The sequence below is a fragment of the Pseudorasbora parva genome, chromosome 24 (assembly GCF_024679245.1).
Source record: "Pseudorasbora parva isolate DD20220531a chromosome 24, ASM2467924v1, whole genome shotgun sequence".
In the NCBI taxonomy this organism is placed as follows: Eukaryota; Metazoa; Chordata; class Actinopteri; order Cypriniformes; family Gobionidae; genus Pseudorasbora; species Pseudorasbora parva.
The window spans coordinates 8,757,993-8,774,588 of record NC_090195.1 but is presented as its reverse complement, the minus strand read 5'-3'; the positions used below and the strand labels follow the sequence as shown (position 1 = coordinate 8,774,588).

Here is a 16,596-nt window from a genome sequence, read left to right as displayed (position 1 = left end):
TAAAAAGAACTGATTCATAAGAGTCATTTGTTTGTGTATCGGGCTAAATTGGTTGAGCTGTATGTTTTTGATTCACCAAAAAGAATACGTTCAGGAGTCATTTAGTTGTGAATCGGGGTTAAATTGGTTGAGCTGTATGTTTTGATTCACTAAAAATAACTGGTTCATTAGTCATTTGTTTGTGATTCGGGCTAAACTGGTTTTTCTGTATAATTTTCATTCATTAAAAAGAATGGGTTCTTATGAGTCATTTGTTTGCAAATCAAACTACACTAATTCCTCTATAATGTATTTGATTCACTAAAAAGAACTGGTTCATAAGCATCATTTGTTTGTGATTTGGCTAAATTAATTGAGCTTTATGTTTTTGTTTCGCTAAAATAAACCAATTCATGAGTCTTTTGTTCGTGAATCAAACTACACTAATTCCACTATAATGTATTTGTTTCACTAAAAAGAACTGGTTCATCAGAGTCATTTGTTTGTGAACCGGGCTAAATTGGTTGCGCTGTATGATTTTGATTCATGTTTGCGTGAACCTTTTGTTCTGGAAATACTTTTTACCTTTTATTTCTATCACATCGAATTAAGGCTGCAAACGTGACATCTTATTTTGCAGGACTGTAAAAGCGGTTAAGGAAACAGTACTGACACGAAAGATCGATTTGAGTTTATTATTTAAAGAGCTTTTTAATGTTTCATGTGATCAAGCTGTGATTGTAACCTAGTTTAGGATCCAACATGCCGCTCACTTTCTCTTGAGAGAGAATAAAAACACACATCTTTCAAATCATCTTTTCAACTATTTCTAGAATACATAGATAATTCAAAGACATTCATTTCACTAATGAGCCGTAAAATCAGTTTTAAACCAGTCAATTTATTACACTTTATGACATTAGTACACCGCATTCAAATCATAGTATCTAAAACAATACACTCATTGCATATTTAAAGGCAACAGTTAAATTCTTTTGATTTATGAATTCAATATCATGTAAACAATTCTGGAATGTCAGCATCTTCTTCAATATATGACGTTTGCATAAAGATGTAGCTTCAGTAACCTGAATAGCACAATGATGAATTCAGTCCAATGCAAGAAAAGCATCCATTCAGAGTGCATTTATATTTATTTATACACTAATCGAATGTTTTATTGCAGTAAGGCAACTCTGATAAGAGGTAAACTGCATTTGCATTGATCAGCAAAAGGTCAAGACATATGAATCTCAAACATCATATGGATAAAATTCTCACTAGAAAGGTCAGGCGGTACAATAAAGCCATTATGTGTGCATCTTCATTCTCCAGAAATTGCATTATTTTTCTCATCCCATGTGTTGTACTTGTATAAACAAAAAAGGAAAAATAGGTCTCAGTATAAAAGATTTGGCAATATAACTTTTCCCTGCTATCAAAAGAAACCAAACGTGCTTTTGGAGCAAATGTACTGAAGACAGAGGGAAATATACTTCCATTATGGTTCTCTCTGGGTCACTTGCTGAATGCTGGGAAATGTTGCTGGGACTGTCTTTCTCTTTGGTGTTTCAGTCTCTACATATAAATCTTCTTGGTGTCTGTAGGAATAAAAGCGTCTTGGGTGGTCCCGTACACCTAAAAGCATCATGGGAGATTAGGAACAGTCATCCTTTCCAGTTTCTTCAGCCTCTGTCCTTTGAGAATGCAAGAACGACTCCCATACAGCCAAACACTGCAAGAAAACACAGACACACACACTTATGTTAAAGCAATAAGCCATGGGAAGCAGTGTAATAAACTGATTTAGTCATGTCAGACACGTCAACAAACTTTTCCAAAGACTTTAGCTGTACAAAGACGGTGCACTAATGGGAGAAAGTGCAAAATGCAATATGGCGTCCGGTCCCGCCTTCTAAATGAAAAAGCCAATCGCATATTGGTAAAGTCATCGCATCACTGCAGTTGCAATAGTCAGTGTTTTAAGACGCACGCTATGACTGAAAACGCGCATTGGCACATCTAGCCTGAAAAACAAGCTTTTTTATGCCGTTTATGGGATGTCTGTTGCTGATTTGAAATATGTTTTAATGGCGAGTTCGGGAAGCTTTGAGATTTTAGAATTCCCCCATTCAAGTAGAAAGGACTTGGTCTTATACTGCCTTCACATGTATTCGAATTATCGTAAATATGAATGTGTGTTTGATACCCAAATTCCCGGGATGGGCGTGCTATAAACTTTAAACATTGTGGAGAGGAGAAGTACTGTTGTGACAGGTACACTGTAAAAAATTATTTAGAAAAAAAGTCACCTGGTTGCCTTAATTTTGAATTCATTGAAATAAAAAATTTGAGTTAATACAATGAAAAATTGAAAATTGAGATTCAACAACCTTTATTAAAATATTATTAAAAGATTTTGTAAGCATATTGGGTAATTGTGTGTGTTTTATTTCTGATGATGCAGTGAAATGATTTATACATTTTTTTTATGTGGTTCAGATACAATAATATTTTGAGTTTCTATTAATTAAACAAATTTCCTTCATTGTATCAACTCAAATTTTTTATTTCAGTAAACTCAAAATTAAGGCAACCAGGTAACTTACTTTTTTAAGTTAAACCAACAAATTCAGTGTATGATTTACACTGAATTTACTAGTTTTTCTCCCACAACAGCTAGATTGTCATTAATGTAGTGCATATTTACATATATGAGTAATCAGGTGAAGCCTATGTTTTAAACACAGGGAAAATAGTCTGTATATGGTTGTCAGTGCATGGGGCAAAAAAGATTTTCCCAATAAATAGGCAAGAATCAATTATGACATTTCCGAAAGCATGTGAAAGCAGCATAAGATGCCTGAAATAGTTGCCCAGAAGTGTATAGGCTGCCGAGTTAACACTCTCCTTTGACTTTATTGCTTCTAGAAACAAGGCTAACAGCAATAAGTTCAATAAATATAATGATTAATATATGTATATATTAAAATCTATTATAGAATCATATAATTTATATTAATAAAAAAAATAGAATTAATTCAATGTACTTTTTGCCACACCTGCCAATGGCCGGTGACTTGCGCTTGAATAAATCATTCTAATATGCAGAATTATTATTTATGTTGGAAATAGTTTATATAATAATTAATATATTTTATAACCTTTTTCAGGATTCGTTGATGAATATAAAGTTATAAAGAAGAATATAATATATAAGAATATAAAGAACAAAGAATATAAGAATATAAAGAACAGCATTTATTTAAAATAGAAATCTTGTGTAACATTCAATAGATTGCGGTCAGTTTCTTTTTATTAAAGAAATCAAAACTTTTATTTAGCAAGGATGTGTTAAATAAACTGACAGAAAAGACTGATATTGTTTTGAATATTTTAATAAATGCTGTTCTTTTTAACTTTTTATTCATGAATAAACTTTTATTAATGGATACAATTTGTATTCATCATTTTATTCAGCTCAACTGTTTTCAACAATGATGATAATTGATCAAATCAGCATATTAAAATGATTTCAGCTTTCCATCACAGAAATAAATTATATTTTAAAGTATAGTAAAATATAAAACTCTTATTTTAATTTGTAATATTTCACAATATTACTGCACTGTAAAAAAATTGTGAATTGATGCAATTTAATTCACAGAAATTAAATTTGGAGATCAGAACATTTTCAATTGTTTTTTTTTTTACAGTGTGCTTATTTCTGTATTTTTAACCCAATAAATGCAGGCTTGATGAGGATAAAATACTTCTTTCAAAAACATTAAAAATAGTAATGTTTCCAAACTTTATATATATAAAAATATAACTCGATATACATTTTCCAAAGCAAATGTGAGTGGTGCAACACTCTCCTTACACATGGATATACATTCTCACATCAGTAAAAACTCTGACTGCAGTAAAATAGATGAATGTTTAAACGCTGCTAACTGCGAGGCCTGACAAGTGGCTGCCATTTGGTTTTCAATTTCATTCAGAAGCTGCGGTCGCTGCTCATCCCGAGTGCCATCTAGGTGTCACTTTCAAAGCCCATGATAAATGTCTTCACAGGGACTTGTCAAGCGCCGCCCGAACCCTGAAACACCTCAACACACCTCGGCCCAAACCTCTCAGATGCCACTCGCAAGCGTGTTTCAAAGCAGAATATCTGAAGGCGCGTTGGCTGCGGCCGACTGGCTGTCAAAAGCGGTTAATCAATGTACTCCATCACCACAGGATTCAGACGTGACGTGACCTTGGAAAAACGACTTTAGACAGGCCATGTGTGAGGGCGCTGAACCACAGTCGCCCTCCGAATCACACTAGGACATGGCTATATTTGTCTCAATACCAGACTGCTTGGTTTAAACAAGGCAAACGTCTGTATAACTCTGGTTCGAGATATTGATTAAGCACAGCAAATAAAACTGCATGCCAAAGCTGAATGGAACAGATGTGATTGGGACTGGCACCACCGAATCTCGACAGCGGAGTTAAAGGGCGACTACTCAAGACTTTGGTGTGCCATTCACTTGCAGGAGATTGATACGATATCAGGCATATACAGAATTGTCATACTTCATATTGAGAACTCTGATAGGAAAAGACAGCTGATGGCACGGCACACTACAAGATAATCAGGCCGATTTTGGGCCCAATTCTCCCCATGCGAAAATCTTAGGTAAAGTTGATGGGTCTACAGATTATCTCATCAGATTTTCCTGTGGTGCGATGTGTAGGCCTTTCACGATAACAAATTTTGCTGGACGATAAATTGGTCAAGAAATTATTGTGATAAACGATATGTTTACGATTGTCGTTCTGAGACCATTTTCATCTAAAATAATGACAATGGCATAAAAATGCAGGTACACCTTTTCAAAGATCAATAAACTTTCATTTCTAAAGACTATTTAACACTAAAAATGGAAAACATTTTAAATAACCACAATAAATGAACAAAACAACCCAAAACAATAAATAAAATGAATGAAAACTGCAACGGATGATTGTGTTTTAGGAGCATATTAGGGGCGGCACGTTTCACAAAACACACGGTTCGGTTCGTATCACGGTTTTAGGCTCACGGTTTTCCGTTCTATATGGTTCTTTTTATTTTATTTTATTTATTTAATACAGAAATGTACTTCAGCATATGATATATTAATTATCCACAATTTAGGATACAGTATTAAAAAATGTTTTATATCATAGCCTAATCATGCACAAACTGAACTTGACCATCTCTGAGGAAAGGGATATTTTGTTACAGCGAGAGAGAGGACATTGATGACATGCTTTTCATTTATTTGGCAAAAAAAAAGAGAATGTGTATTGCTATCTCTACAGGAACTTATGTGCCTTTTTAGCACACAAAGATTGAACTGAAGAATTAACTTGCGTTTATCAAACTTCTTTAAGCCTCGTTTACGCACGACGCGTCCGCTCGAGCACGAGGGTGCGCTCGGCAAAAATGACGTCGACGCGGAGTGTGCGAGACCTCATCCCATTTCGCTTGCCGTTGTCCACGTCAAATTTCGTCACTTTGCGTGTGGCTCCGCAACCGAAGAGCCATGAGTTCTAGACGAATGCTGGCCGAGAATGACGTCTTATCACACGGCACCCGCTCTGCGCGTCGAGTATAAACATCTCCCCAAACAGACAAGGCGCACGCAGTCAACGAGAGAAACGAGGAAAACAAAAAAGCATGCAAATGGCAATTATCGCGGCCGGAAGAATTATCAACCTCATTTTTTTTTTCGTGCGATTAATTGATTTATCGACTATCGCGACAGGCCTAGCGATGCGTGTTAAATGTGACTGAATCCGCTTGAAAGAACGTCAGGGCCACACTGATCTAAAAACCCTGAGGACAAATGTGCATGCACTCTGTAGATTGTCATGTGGAACGAAACAAAACTAAACCATGTTTGTTGACTGTAAGTCCCGTTTGATCGCGGGAGATTTCTCGTGTTCACAGTCTGGACTCTTGTTGTATGTGATAGAAGCTGTTGGTGTTACTGTTAAATCTGTGATTTTCCTTTTTTTTGCTTTCGAGTTATAAGTCGGAATTGCGAGATATAAAGTCGGACTTGCGAGATATGAAGTCGGACCTGCAAGTTATAAAGTCAGAATTGTGAGATAGAGAGTCAGAATTGTGAGATATAAAGTCAGAATTGTGAGATAGAGAGTCAGAATTGTGAGATATAAAGACAGAATTGTGAGATATAAAGACAGAATTGTGAGATATAAAGTCAGAATTGTGAGATATAAAGTCAGAATTGTGAGATATAAAGACAGAATTGTGAGATATAAAGTCAGAATTGTGATATAAAGTCGGAATTGCAAGTTATAAAGTAGGGATGCACCGAATGTTCGGCAACCGAAATTATTCGGCCGAAAATAGCCAAAAAAAGCACTTTCGGTGTTTGGCCGAATAAGTAAAAAGGCCGAATAAATTTTGCCGAACAATGACGTTTTTAATGACGCGATCAAATAGTAACCCGCGTAGAGTGAGAGTCGCGTGCATGCAGCAAACATGTCAGCAGTGTGGAAGCACTTTAAAGTGTCAGAGAAAGACGCAAAAACGGCTGTTTGCAAACACTGTTCTGCTGAATTGTCCAGAGGGGGTGCATCTGCAAAAACGTACAGCACTTCAAGTTTAATTTATCACTTAAAATCAAGACACCCCGAACATCATGCAGAGTACGAGAAAGACACGGCGGCGGCCGCGGCGGCAACAGCAGCAGCGAAAAGGAAAGTACCTCCTCCCAGTCTGACACACACTCCATCTGTGGCTGACTTCTTAGAAAAGGCAAAAAAGTTTACCAGTGACAGTGCCAAAGCTAAAGGCATTACTAAAAAGATAATGGAATTCATCGCATTGGATGATCAACCATTCTCTGTTGTAGAGGATGTTGGATTTCGCAGGCTTATAGACCATATTGAGCCCCGTTACACCATGCCAAGTAGACGGTATTTCTCAGACGTGTGTTTACCTGAGATGTATGATGTCGTTTCAACTCACGTCCATGAGCTCTTGGCTACAGATATTGCAGCCCTCAGCTTCACGACTGATATTTGGAGCTCGGATGTGAGCCCCACCAGTATGCTGAGTTTAACTGTGCAGTGGATCGACACAGATTTCAAGCTAAAAAAGATTGTGCTTCACTCACAAGAGTTTAGAGGGTCCCATACAGCTGTAGCCATATCCGAGGCGTTCGCCAACATGTTTGACACTTGGCGTATTGACCGATCTAAAGTGCATGCGGTAGTCAGTGACAACGCAAGAAATATGGCTAAAGCCATGGAAGATAGCAATCTGAAAGGCATACGGTGTATGGCACACACAATTCAACTGGCGGTCAACGAGAGATTGTTGAGTCAGCGCAGTATAGCAGATGTGATAGCGATAGGCAGGAAAATTGTTGGCCATTTTAAGCATTCGCCACTTGCCTATGCGCGCCTACAATCTATTCAAGAACAGTTCGGAATGCCACAAAAACGTTTCCAACAAGATGTGAGCACAAGGTGGAACAGTACATATTATATGCTGGAAAGCCTTTTTGCGCAAAAGCGAGTCTTGGCTACATACATAGCAGATCATGACCTGCCCGCGACATTCACCGCATACCAGTGGGTGTTAATCGAGAACGTTCTCTCTCTTCTCGCCCCTTTTGAGCAGATAACAAAAGAGATAAGCTCATCTGATGCATCTGTGGCAGACATCATACCCTTACTTGCAGCACTAAAGCGTCTTTTAAACAAAGAGGCTGAAACAGACCACGGAGTGAAAACAACTAAAAGTGCGCTCTTAGAAGCTGTCAGCACACGATTTAGTCAGGCGGACTCAGAACCCCTGTACTGCATCGCGACTGTGCTTGATCCACGATATAAAGATCATTACTTGGATGAGGGGAAAAAGCTGCACACACGAGAAATGATCCAGGCCGAGTTGGATTTGGGAAAGCCGCTAGGTGATGGAGACGGTCAGGTGATGCACAGCGCAGGAGATGAAAACAGCGCAGAGAGTAAACGCGCTCGTACTGCAGATGAGCCGCGCACAGTTTCGCTGTCTGACATGTTCGATGAGATCCTCCAAGAGAATACCCCATTTGGAAGACAGAGGACAAGCTCAACCGCTCAACAGTTAGATAGTTATCTCTCAGAAGTCCCCATCCCCAGGAGCAATAACCCTCTCGAATTTTGGAGGACCAATCAAGGCCGCTTTCCCGACCTGGCGCAGATGGCACGGAGGTAGGCTACTTGTATGGGAAATGTTATTTATATTTTGGATTATGGTAACACTTTATAAGTAGTTTCTATTTTTTAACATTAACTAACAACGAAAACACATTATTAAACGCATTTATTAATCTTAATGTTAACATTTACTAATACAGTATTAAAATTAAGTATCAAATTTTTAATTTTTGAAATAAAAAAGTATCAAAAGTGGTAGGCCTATTGGTAAAAATTGTCAATGCACTTATACTGAACTAAATATTTTGTATTATCTTACATTAACGAAGATTAATAAATACCATAACAAATGTATTGCTAATTGTTAGTTAATGCAATAATGTTAACAAAAGGAAACATAGAAAAATATTACTACCTATATTTTATATGATGTATTTTGTGAAAAAAATTAACTATTTTCAGTGAAGTAAAATAGTAGGCCTACACTGGGTTTCAACCATTTCATTATCTTGAAGACATTGTTCGTTTTGAAATGAGCAACTGTCAGAAAACTGCAATAAAAATTTCAACTATTTTGCAGGTACTTGTCTGCTCCATGCACAAGCACCGACAGCGAGAGACTGTTTAGTGCTGCATCTCATATCATCGATGAGAAGAGGAACCGACTTTCATGTGAGAAAGCAGAGAAGTTACTTTTCATTAAGAAGAACCTGCCACTTTTCCTGAAGAAGTAGGCTAAGTTATTTATTTGTTGTGGGTTCATCCACATTTTTTGCACTATTCAATTGTAGTTGTAGACATACAGAGTTAAATTTTTTCAGCAGTCAGTTATAGGCCTAACATAGGCTATTCAAGAAGGGGGGCTTCAAAGATGGCCAAATAAAAATATTTTTTTTATTTTACTAATTATTTATTTTAAGTTATGTTGTGCTTAGTTTGTATAATATCTGCTGGAATGTTAAAAAAAATGTTCAGTGTTAAATAAATATTTTGAAATTGTATTTTTGTTATTTGATTTATTTCTCTGAAAAGCAACACAAAATAGCAAAAAAAAACATTTTTACTATTTAAATATTGTAATGGTAAAAAAATTGCCAAATAAATGGAAAAAATGCAAAACACCGCGTTCGGTATTCGGCCTTCGGCCTTCGGCCTTCGGCCAAGAATTTCATTATTATTCGGCTTCGGCTTCGGCCAAGAATTTCATTTCGGTGCATCCCTATTATAAAGTCGGAATTGCGAGATATAAAGTCGGAATTGCGAGATATAAAGTCAGAATTGTGAGATATAAAGTCAGAATTGTGAGATATAAAGTCAGAATTGTGATATAAAGTCAGAATTGTGATATAAAGTCGGAATTGCGAGATATAAAGTCGGAATTGCGAGATATAAAGTCGGAATTGCGAGATATAAAGTCGGAATTGCGAGATATAAAGTCGGAATTGCGAGATATAAAGTCGGAATTGCGAGATATTAAGTCGGAATTGCGAGATATAAAGTCGGAATTGCGAGTTATAGAGTCAGAATTGCGAGATATGAAGTCGGAATTGCGAGATATGAAGTCGGAATTGCGAGATATAAAGTCGGAATTGCGAGATATAAAGTCGGAATTGCGAGATATAAAGTCGGAATTGCGAGATATAAAGTCGGAATTGCGAGATATAAAGTCGGAATTGCGAGATATAAAGTCGGAATTGCGAGATATGAAGTCGGAATTGCGAGATATAAAGTCGGAATTGCGAGATATGAAGTCGGAATTGCGAGATATGAAGTCGGACCTGCAAGTTATAAAAAGTCAGAATTGCGTGATATAAAGTTAGACTAGCGAGTTATAAAGTCAGAATTGCGTGATATAAAGTTAGAATTGCAAGATATAAAGTTGGAATTGCGTGATATGAAGTCAGACTTGTAAGAAGTCGGAATTGCGACTTCATTTGTTCCACTGAAGAAAAAGTCATCCAAGTCTGGAATGACATGATGTTGAGTAATAATTACAGAATTGTCATTTTTTGGATGAACTATTCCTTAAAAATATACTGGCTGAACCTTCCAACACAACTTCAAATGTGAAAGAATAAAAAACCTTCAGAGGTTGAAAATGCATTTTTCTGATCTCAATGAATGACTTGTAATTTTCCTGCAATTTTCCTATTTGTCATATGAAAATTACCTCAACTTTCCATAGAAATTGTGGAAGATCAAGAAGAAGAAAAAGAACAGAGAACAAAGAAAAGTTGAGCACAAGTAACTTTTGAAAATATGTTCTACAAGCCTCAGAATCAATGATAAAAGCCTTATTTGCAATCCACTGCACATAAGGACACACAAAACTATAATAAAGGCATAAAGGCCCAATATAAACACCTGTGACTATTATAGAAGAGGGATTAAGTGAGAAGCACTGAAGAAAAGAGTTTGTTGAGCATGTCAATACCTCTTTGAGTAGTCTAAACAGTCTAAGGGTTTGCTTTGCGACTTGTCTCTATCTAAAAATGTATGACCCCCCCCCCCCCCCGTTCAGTGGAAACTCCGCCCTCTAGCGGATTCTTACGATTTCATTGGTCATGTCAATCACAGTACTGACTGCCTACACCAAACACTGATCCCTTAACCTGCCCGTCACTGTAGCCTTAACTAATGAAATTAGCTGCAGGGCGAGATTTTCCACTGAACTGGTTTGAGATTTTTTTTATTTATTATTATTTAATAATAATATATTAGGGCCGGGACTTTAATCCCGGCCCTTATGATTAAGATTAATTAATTACGGGACTTTAACGCGTTAATTAAGATTAATTACGCAAAAAAATAAATAACAATTTTAACCGCACTTATTTTTGCACCGCGGAACGTTTTTCAATGAATGAGTTTCGACGGGCCGATTGTACTGGAACACCAACTAGCGCTCACGAGTCACGACAACAACAAACCAGTGTGAACATGAACGAAGAAGCTGATGAGACTGCTTTGCTTGGCCCCGTGGATGGGAAATTTTGTTTTAAAAAAGGATGGAAGCGTCGACAAGAGCATGGTTGTGTGCAAGCTATACAACAAGGAATTTGCTTATCACCGCAGCACATCGAGCCTCAAATATCGCAAATACGCTTTTGCTACACTTAATGGCAAACATTGCACTGGTCTGCTGGACTGGTATTTAGTCATTATTCAATGATATACTAAAAATCCATGTGAAAAATTACTTCTCACCGTTCTCAGGTCAAATTTATATGCAATTAAAATGCGATTAATTTCAATTAATTGATTACAAAGCCTCTAATTAATTAGATTCATTTTTTTAATCGAGTCCCGGCCCTAATATATATATATATATATATATATATATATATATATATATATATATATATATATATATATATATATATATATATATATATATATATATATATATTTACTGATGGTTTGAACCTCTGTAAAGAGAGGGCCATTATCTTTCCTCAAGCTCTGACACTAAGGCCCAACTGCACTCAGCCAAAAGTGGCACGAATCGATGCATGAATAATAACATGCATTAACACAGACACACCTGAGATGTAACTGTGCAGATCAGATGACAGACAACAGAAGGGCTCGAGATGCGAATTTTGAAACGTCAGGAGCATCAACTGTTGCTTTAACTCTGGTAACAAAACAAATGTTTCTGCAGTCTGAAAATCCTTCAAAGGCTGTGCCGGCTGAATTATAGGTTAGCTTCCTAACATATGACAGCTTCCTCATCTTTGCCATCGTTTCAGCTACAGCCTTGTTGCTATGGCGTCTCCATGGCAATTCTCTGAAGTTGCCATGTTGCAGTACATGGCTGCGGTTTCTGTTTCTAAAGTGCGGCATGCAAATGTTGAACATCCGCCCACTCCAGCATGCAGGGATACATTGTTTCTTATATTAGATTTTGCATTGTAAGCATAAATTGTACAGAGAGCTGAGGTCAAATGCAAATATCTTGATGACAGGTTAAAATGTACACTGTAGTATTGTCCCTAATGCAAATTAACCATGGTTTTATCATAGTAGAAGTGTAGCTACCATGTTTTTATATAACCACAGTTTTACCACAAATACTATGGTTAAACTATGGTTAGAGTATACAATTATAATTATAAATTAAATAAATGTATACATATTATAATTTCAAAAAATATATATTATTGTTTTGTGATCTACAGAAGGAACATTCTGGACAAGAATTGAACAAGAAAATTCTAGTCAATTTGTTAAATAAATATAATTTTTTGAGAACTGAAGTATGATTATTTTGCAGCGGGTGAGTAAACATGACACTGACTATTTTGAGTGGCTTCTACATTACTTTGTTTAGCTAAATAAATCGACTTTGAAACTATACTCTACTGTCAAACTGTAACGTTACTGTAAACAACATATTTACACACTACCCAGTTCAGTTCGTGATTCAAAGTTGAGAAGCTATCATTGTCAAATCATTGCCATGTTGGATGGTATAGATGTGTTAGCTGTCATTGAGCCGTGCAGTGAAACAGCCAATCAGAGCAGACCTCTGCATTAATATTCACGACCCTTCCAAATAAGGCAAAAACAGAGCATTACATCCTAGGGACAATTTTTAAGGTTGTAAATGGACCTGTAAAACCGTATCTGGACAATTTTTGACCTTAAATAAGCCACACACCCTCTATTTAGATATCAGAGAACAATTTAAAATATTGTTTCAAATCATTCTAGGGCACCTTTAATGGAGCTCTGAAATTACTGAAGTTCCCAAGACCAGCGTTTGACCAGCATTTAGAAAGTGTGAGGACACAAGTGACCATCTTCATTAACGGACATTCACCTCAGAGACACTGAAGAGTCTCTGCAGGTTAAAGGGATAGTTCACCCAAAGATAAAAATCATATCATTTAATCGAAAACGTTATCATCATTTACTCACCCTCAAGTAGTTCTAAACCTGTATGACGTCCGGTAACTTCCATAATATGAAAAAACAATACCATCGGTACCAAGATTCTTTAAAATATCTTCTTTTGAGTTCCACAGAACAAAGAAACTCACACAGGTTTAGAACAACTTAAAGGTGAGAAAATGATGACAGAATTTTTATTTTTGGGTGAACTATTCCTTTTCAGGCTGGTGAGGTTCTCTTACACCTACATATTTGCTTATGCATCCACCACCTCCTTTTTGCTACCTCGTCCCACACCTTATTCTCTTTTAGGTCAGTGTTTGATGCTGTCAAGCTCTTCTTTCCACATGAAATAAAAATACCTTTTTTGCCTGGAGGTTACATATAAAAACACACGTGTGAGGAACAGGTTGTCTGCAAAGCCCTGAGAGCATGCATAAATAGCTTGAACTCAATCATTCACAAAGAACCACAAATTTGTGCATATGATCTAGTCAGGAACTGCACTGTACTCAAAATAATACAAAAGTTTCATTAGTGAAATATCCATCAATACACCATTACTTGAAGCCAATGAAATTAGCTATAGATGTGCCGTATTTAGCAGTAAATGTTCCATACCATCTAATATCTCCAATTTCTTGGACACATGGACTGGATCCATTTGAAGAACAACTAGTCGCTGGATTTAGATTTTGCAGTACAAGGCATATAATTTTTGAAATATGTTCAAGAGTTTTATTTAAGGCATTTTGGATCAAGTAAGCAAGACAGTAATTGTGTTATCTCTTTAACTTTTCAAAAAGATAGCAGCACCATTACTCGCTGTTAGCACTTTGCTGCATCCTGGATCATTATTTGATGTTATTTCAGCTTGATCTGTCCCCAATGGAAGCTTGTTTCAACCACAGAAAAAAAAAAAGTTACTTTTTTCTCAGAACTGTGATATAGAAACTCAAAACTAGGTTATTAAGTTAAAGTTATTAAGTCCAAATTCTAATATAAACTCGCAATTTCAAGAAAAAAAAAGTCAAAATTTGAGATAAAACATCGCAAATTACCTTTTTTTTTTTTAAAGATATAGCCTTGCAATTCCAACTTTCCTCACAATTCTGACTTTATTTCTCGCAATTCCAAGGTTATATCTACCAATTCTGACTTTTTGCTTTCAGAACTGAGATATAAACTTGCAATTCTAACTTATAAGAATTGCGAGATATAAACTTGAAATTCTAGCAATTCTGACTTTTTATTCTCAAAACCATAGACCGTAAAAAAATATGGACGACTCAACATCATCCGTTTCCGCTTGCCATATTTGAAGCTTTCAGGCGGGGGTACACGGCGCGGACATCTTGGGACCGAGTCGCAATATCAAAAGCCCGCCCACACTCTCGCAGATGCAGAACAATTAATTATGTTGGTGTGAAATAAACAGTTGTGGAAATGTAGAAATTAAAGCTAAAGCTCTAATCTGCTCCCAAAAATTTCAAAAAAAGTCCGTTAGTGCCTCAGTGACAACTTCACTCAGAGAAGACGTCAGTCTCAGCTGTCAATCATGACGTCACCCCCCAGTTTTATAGCATCAAATAACTAACTCAAACTAAACTTATTTTTAAAACGAACACCTGAAATGAAATCATCGTGATGATAACTGCCTTCAGTGACATAAACTAACTTTGGGGAAACATTTTTGAAGTGTAATTTTATTATTTAGTTTGCCTCGCGTCCATTAGAAATCACAGAGGGGCGGCTATACTGGGACCGGTCACCGGGGGGCGATCGAGGCGCGAAAGCTTCAGTAAATGAGAGGGAGACTGCAGGCTTGCTCAAAACTTTGAGAGACAAACTCAGAAATGCAAGTTATGAATTTAGAAATTGAATTTATTTCCCAATTCTGTAGTCTCATGCCAGCTGAATTTAGCCCCGCCCACAACATCTGAGTTCGTCTGGACTTGATCCGTTGTGGAGCAACTACACTCGAACTAGAGCTGTTCAGAGTAATCAAATTGTCAGGGTTTATACGATGATGGACAGATAGATGAAATATTCTATGGGCTATTAAATTTAGGTGAAAATGGTCAAAAACTCTGACGGTGGCTGGCAACTTTTTTTTAAACGCTGGCAGGGACAGAGTTACATTTGTTCTAATCCTAAACTTGTTCATACATGCCTCTACTATTTCTCTCAAAAATGATGATCGGCAAAGAGCGTACACTCATCTTCCTCTTTTACTTCTTCCAGTGCTGATAATGCGTGGCTCTGTTGCTCTGATTGGTTGTAAGTCTCCAATTGAGGTCTTTCCTAGTCCGGTTGAAACATGCCCCATAATGATGTCAGGCTAGCAATTCTGATGTTTTTCTTAGAATTGTGAGACATAAACTTGGAATTCTAAGAAAAAAAGTCAGAATTGTGAGATAAAAAAATCTTTACAAATTACCTTTTTCATTTTTTCTTTTTATATTCCATGGTGAAAACAACCTTCCATAGCCCTTAAATATTATCTAAAAAAAAATCAGAGTTCATGCCTGTGAAATTCATTTAATAAGTCACCTGAAATTACAAAAACTTTCTTCAATAATCGGATTTAGTTTTTGCTCCAATTGTAGTGCGTTGTTATTAGTGTCAGTCTACTTTTGCAAACTGCTATTTGGATTGAAGTTTCCCTGCTAGTTTTTGTCTTGGTAACTGTTTTTGTCTGTAGTCAAAACTACTTTGAAACCATAGCTTGCCAAAATGCTCATTTAAAGTAGCTCCCCTCAACACCGGAGAGAATGACAGCTCATGCAACACGGCTTATTTTTATGTCTGTTCCATCTTAAAAATCATGGTGGATGTCTCCTCAATCTCTCTAGGGACATAACAGAGAGTGTGTGATGTTTGTTCTTGCTATAAACTCATTCATCCGTTTCTGTCCAACAACAGGTTAGTCTCTAGAGCCTCTAAGGTCACAGCAGGTAAGCAGAGTTCACAACGTCTCTAAAACTTTTGACAGTTACACTTTCTTCCGTTGCTTCTCATTTTATGTTGCGCTTCTGCAAAATACCTTCAACTTTGAGGTCAATTTATTGTTGAAGTCTGAAAAGCAAAGGAAGAGACCTTTAAAAAAGATAAAATAAGCAGTGAACCGGCTTAAACACGTCCAATCTAGCGCGCAATGTCAACATTTATAGACTTGGAGTGCAATTGCTTGTCAGCGGGGATAAAAATGAGAAACTACCACCCTCTGCTGGCACATATCCAGGGCGGCTGTGCAAATGAATGCAGGCAGATGGCCACATACATCCCTCTCAAATCTGTCAGCGGTTTGTCCAAGTCTTGTCCAGAGTATTTTTACCACCTCATAGTATGAATATTTATCTCTCAGTTCTGAAATCTTCTCAATTAATCTCAATAAATCGACTCTTTCACTATTTTCATGCATGATCAAATTTAAAATGGCAACAACCTCAAGTGGCTTATTGCTTTTATAAAATGGCAGCATCATTATAAAAAGAAATGTCCTAATGTACT

At 36.7% G+C, this 16,596-nt stretch overlaps 2 protein-coding genes across 3 annotated transcripts in view; one reads left to right on the top strand and one right to left on the bottom strand.

The window, feature by feature from the left end:
- Positions 1-860: 860 nt before the first annotated feature.
- The window catches only part of snx7 (sorting nexin 7), a 36,593-nt gene continuing 20,857 nt past the window's right edge, over positions 861-16,596 (bottom strand). For both annotated transcript variants that reach the window (XM_067435184.1, XM_067435185.1), the window contains one exon: positions 861-1,714. In XM_067435184.1, the coding sequence (XP_067291285.1) occupies positions 1,637-1,714 (78 nt within the window). In that variant the 3' untranslated portion in view covers positions 861-1,636. The remainder of the gene's footprint in view (positions 1,715-16,596) is intronic.
- LOC137064190 (zinc finger BED domain-containing protein 4-like) lies at positions 7,462-9,054 on the top strand. The gene is made up of 2 exons (XM_067435540.1): positions 7,462-8,241; positions 8,768-9,054. Exons 1-2 carry the CDS (start codon positions 7,478-7,480, stop codon positions 8,919-8,921), a joined length of 918 nt encoding a protein of 305 aa, XP_067291641.1. The 5' UTR covers positions 7,462-7,477; the 3' UTR covers positions 8,922-9,054.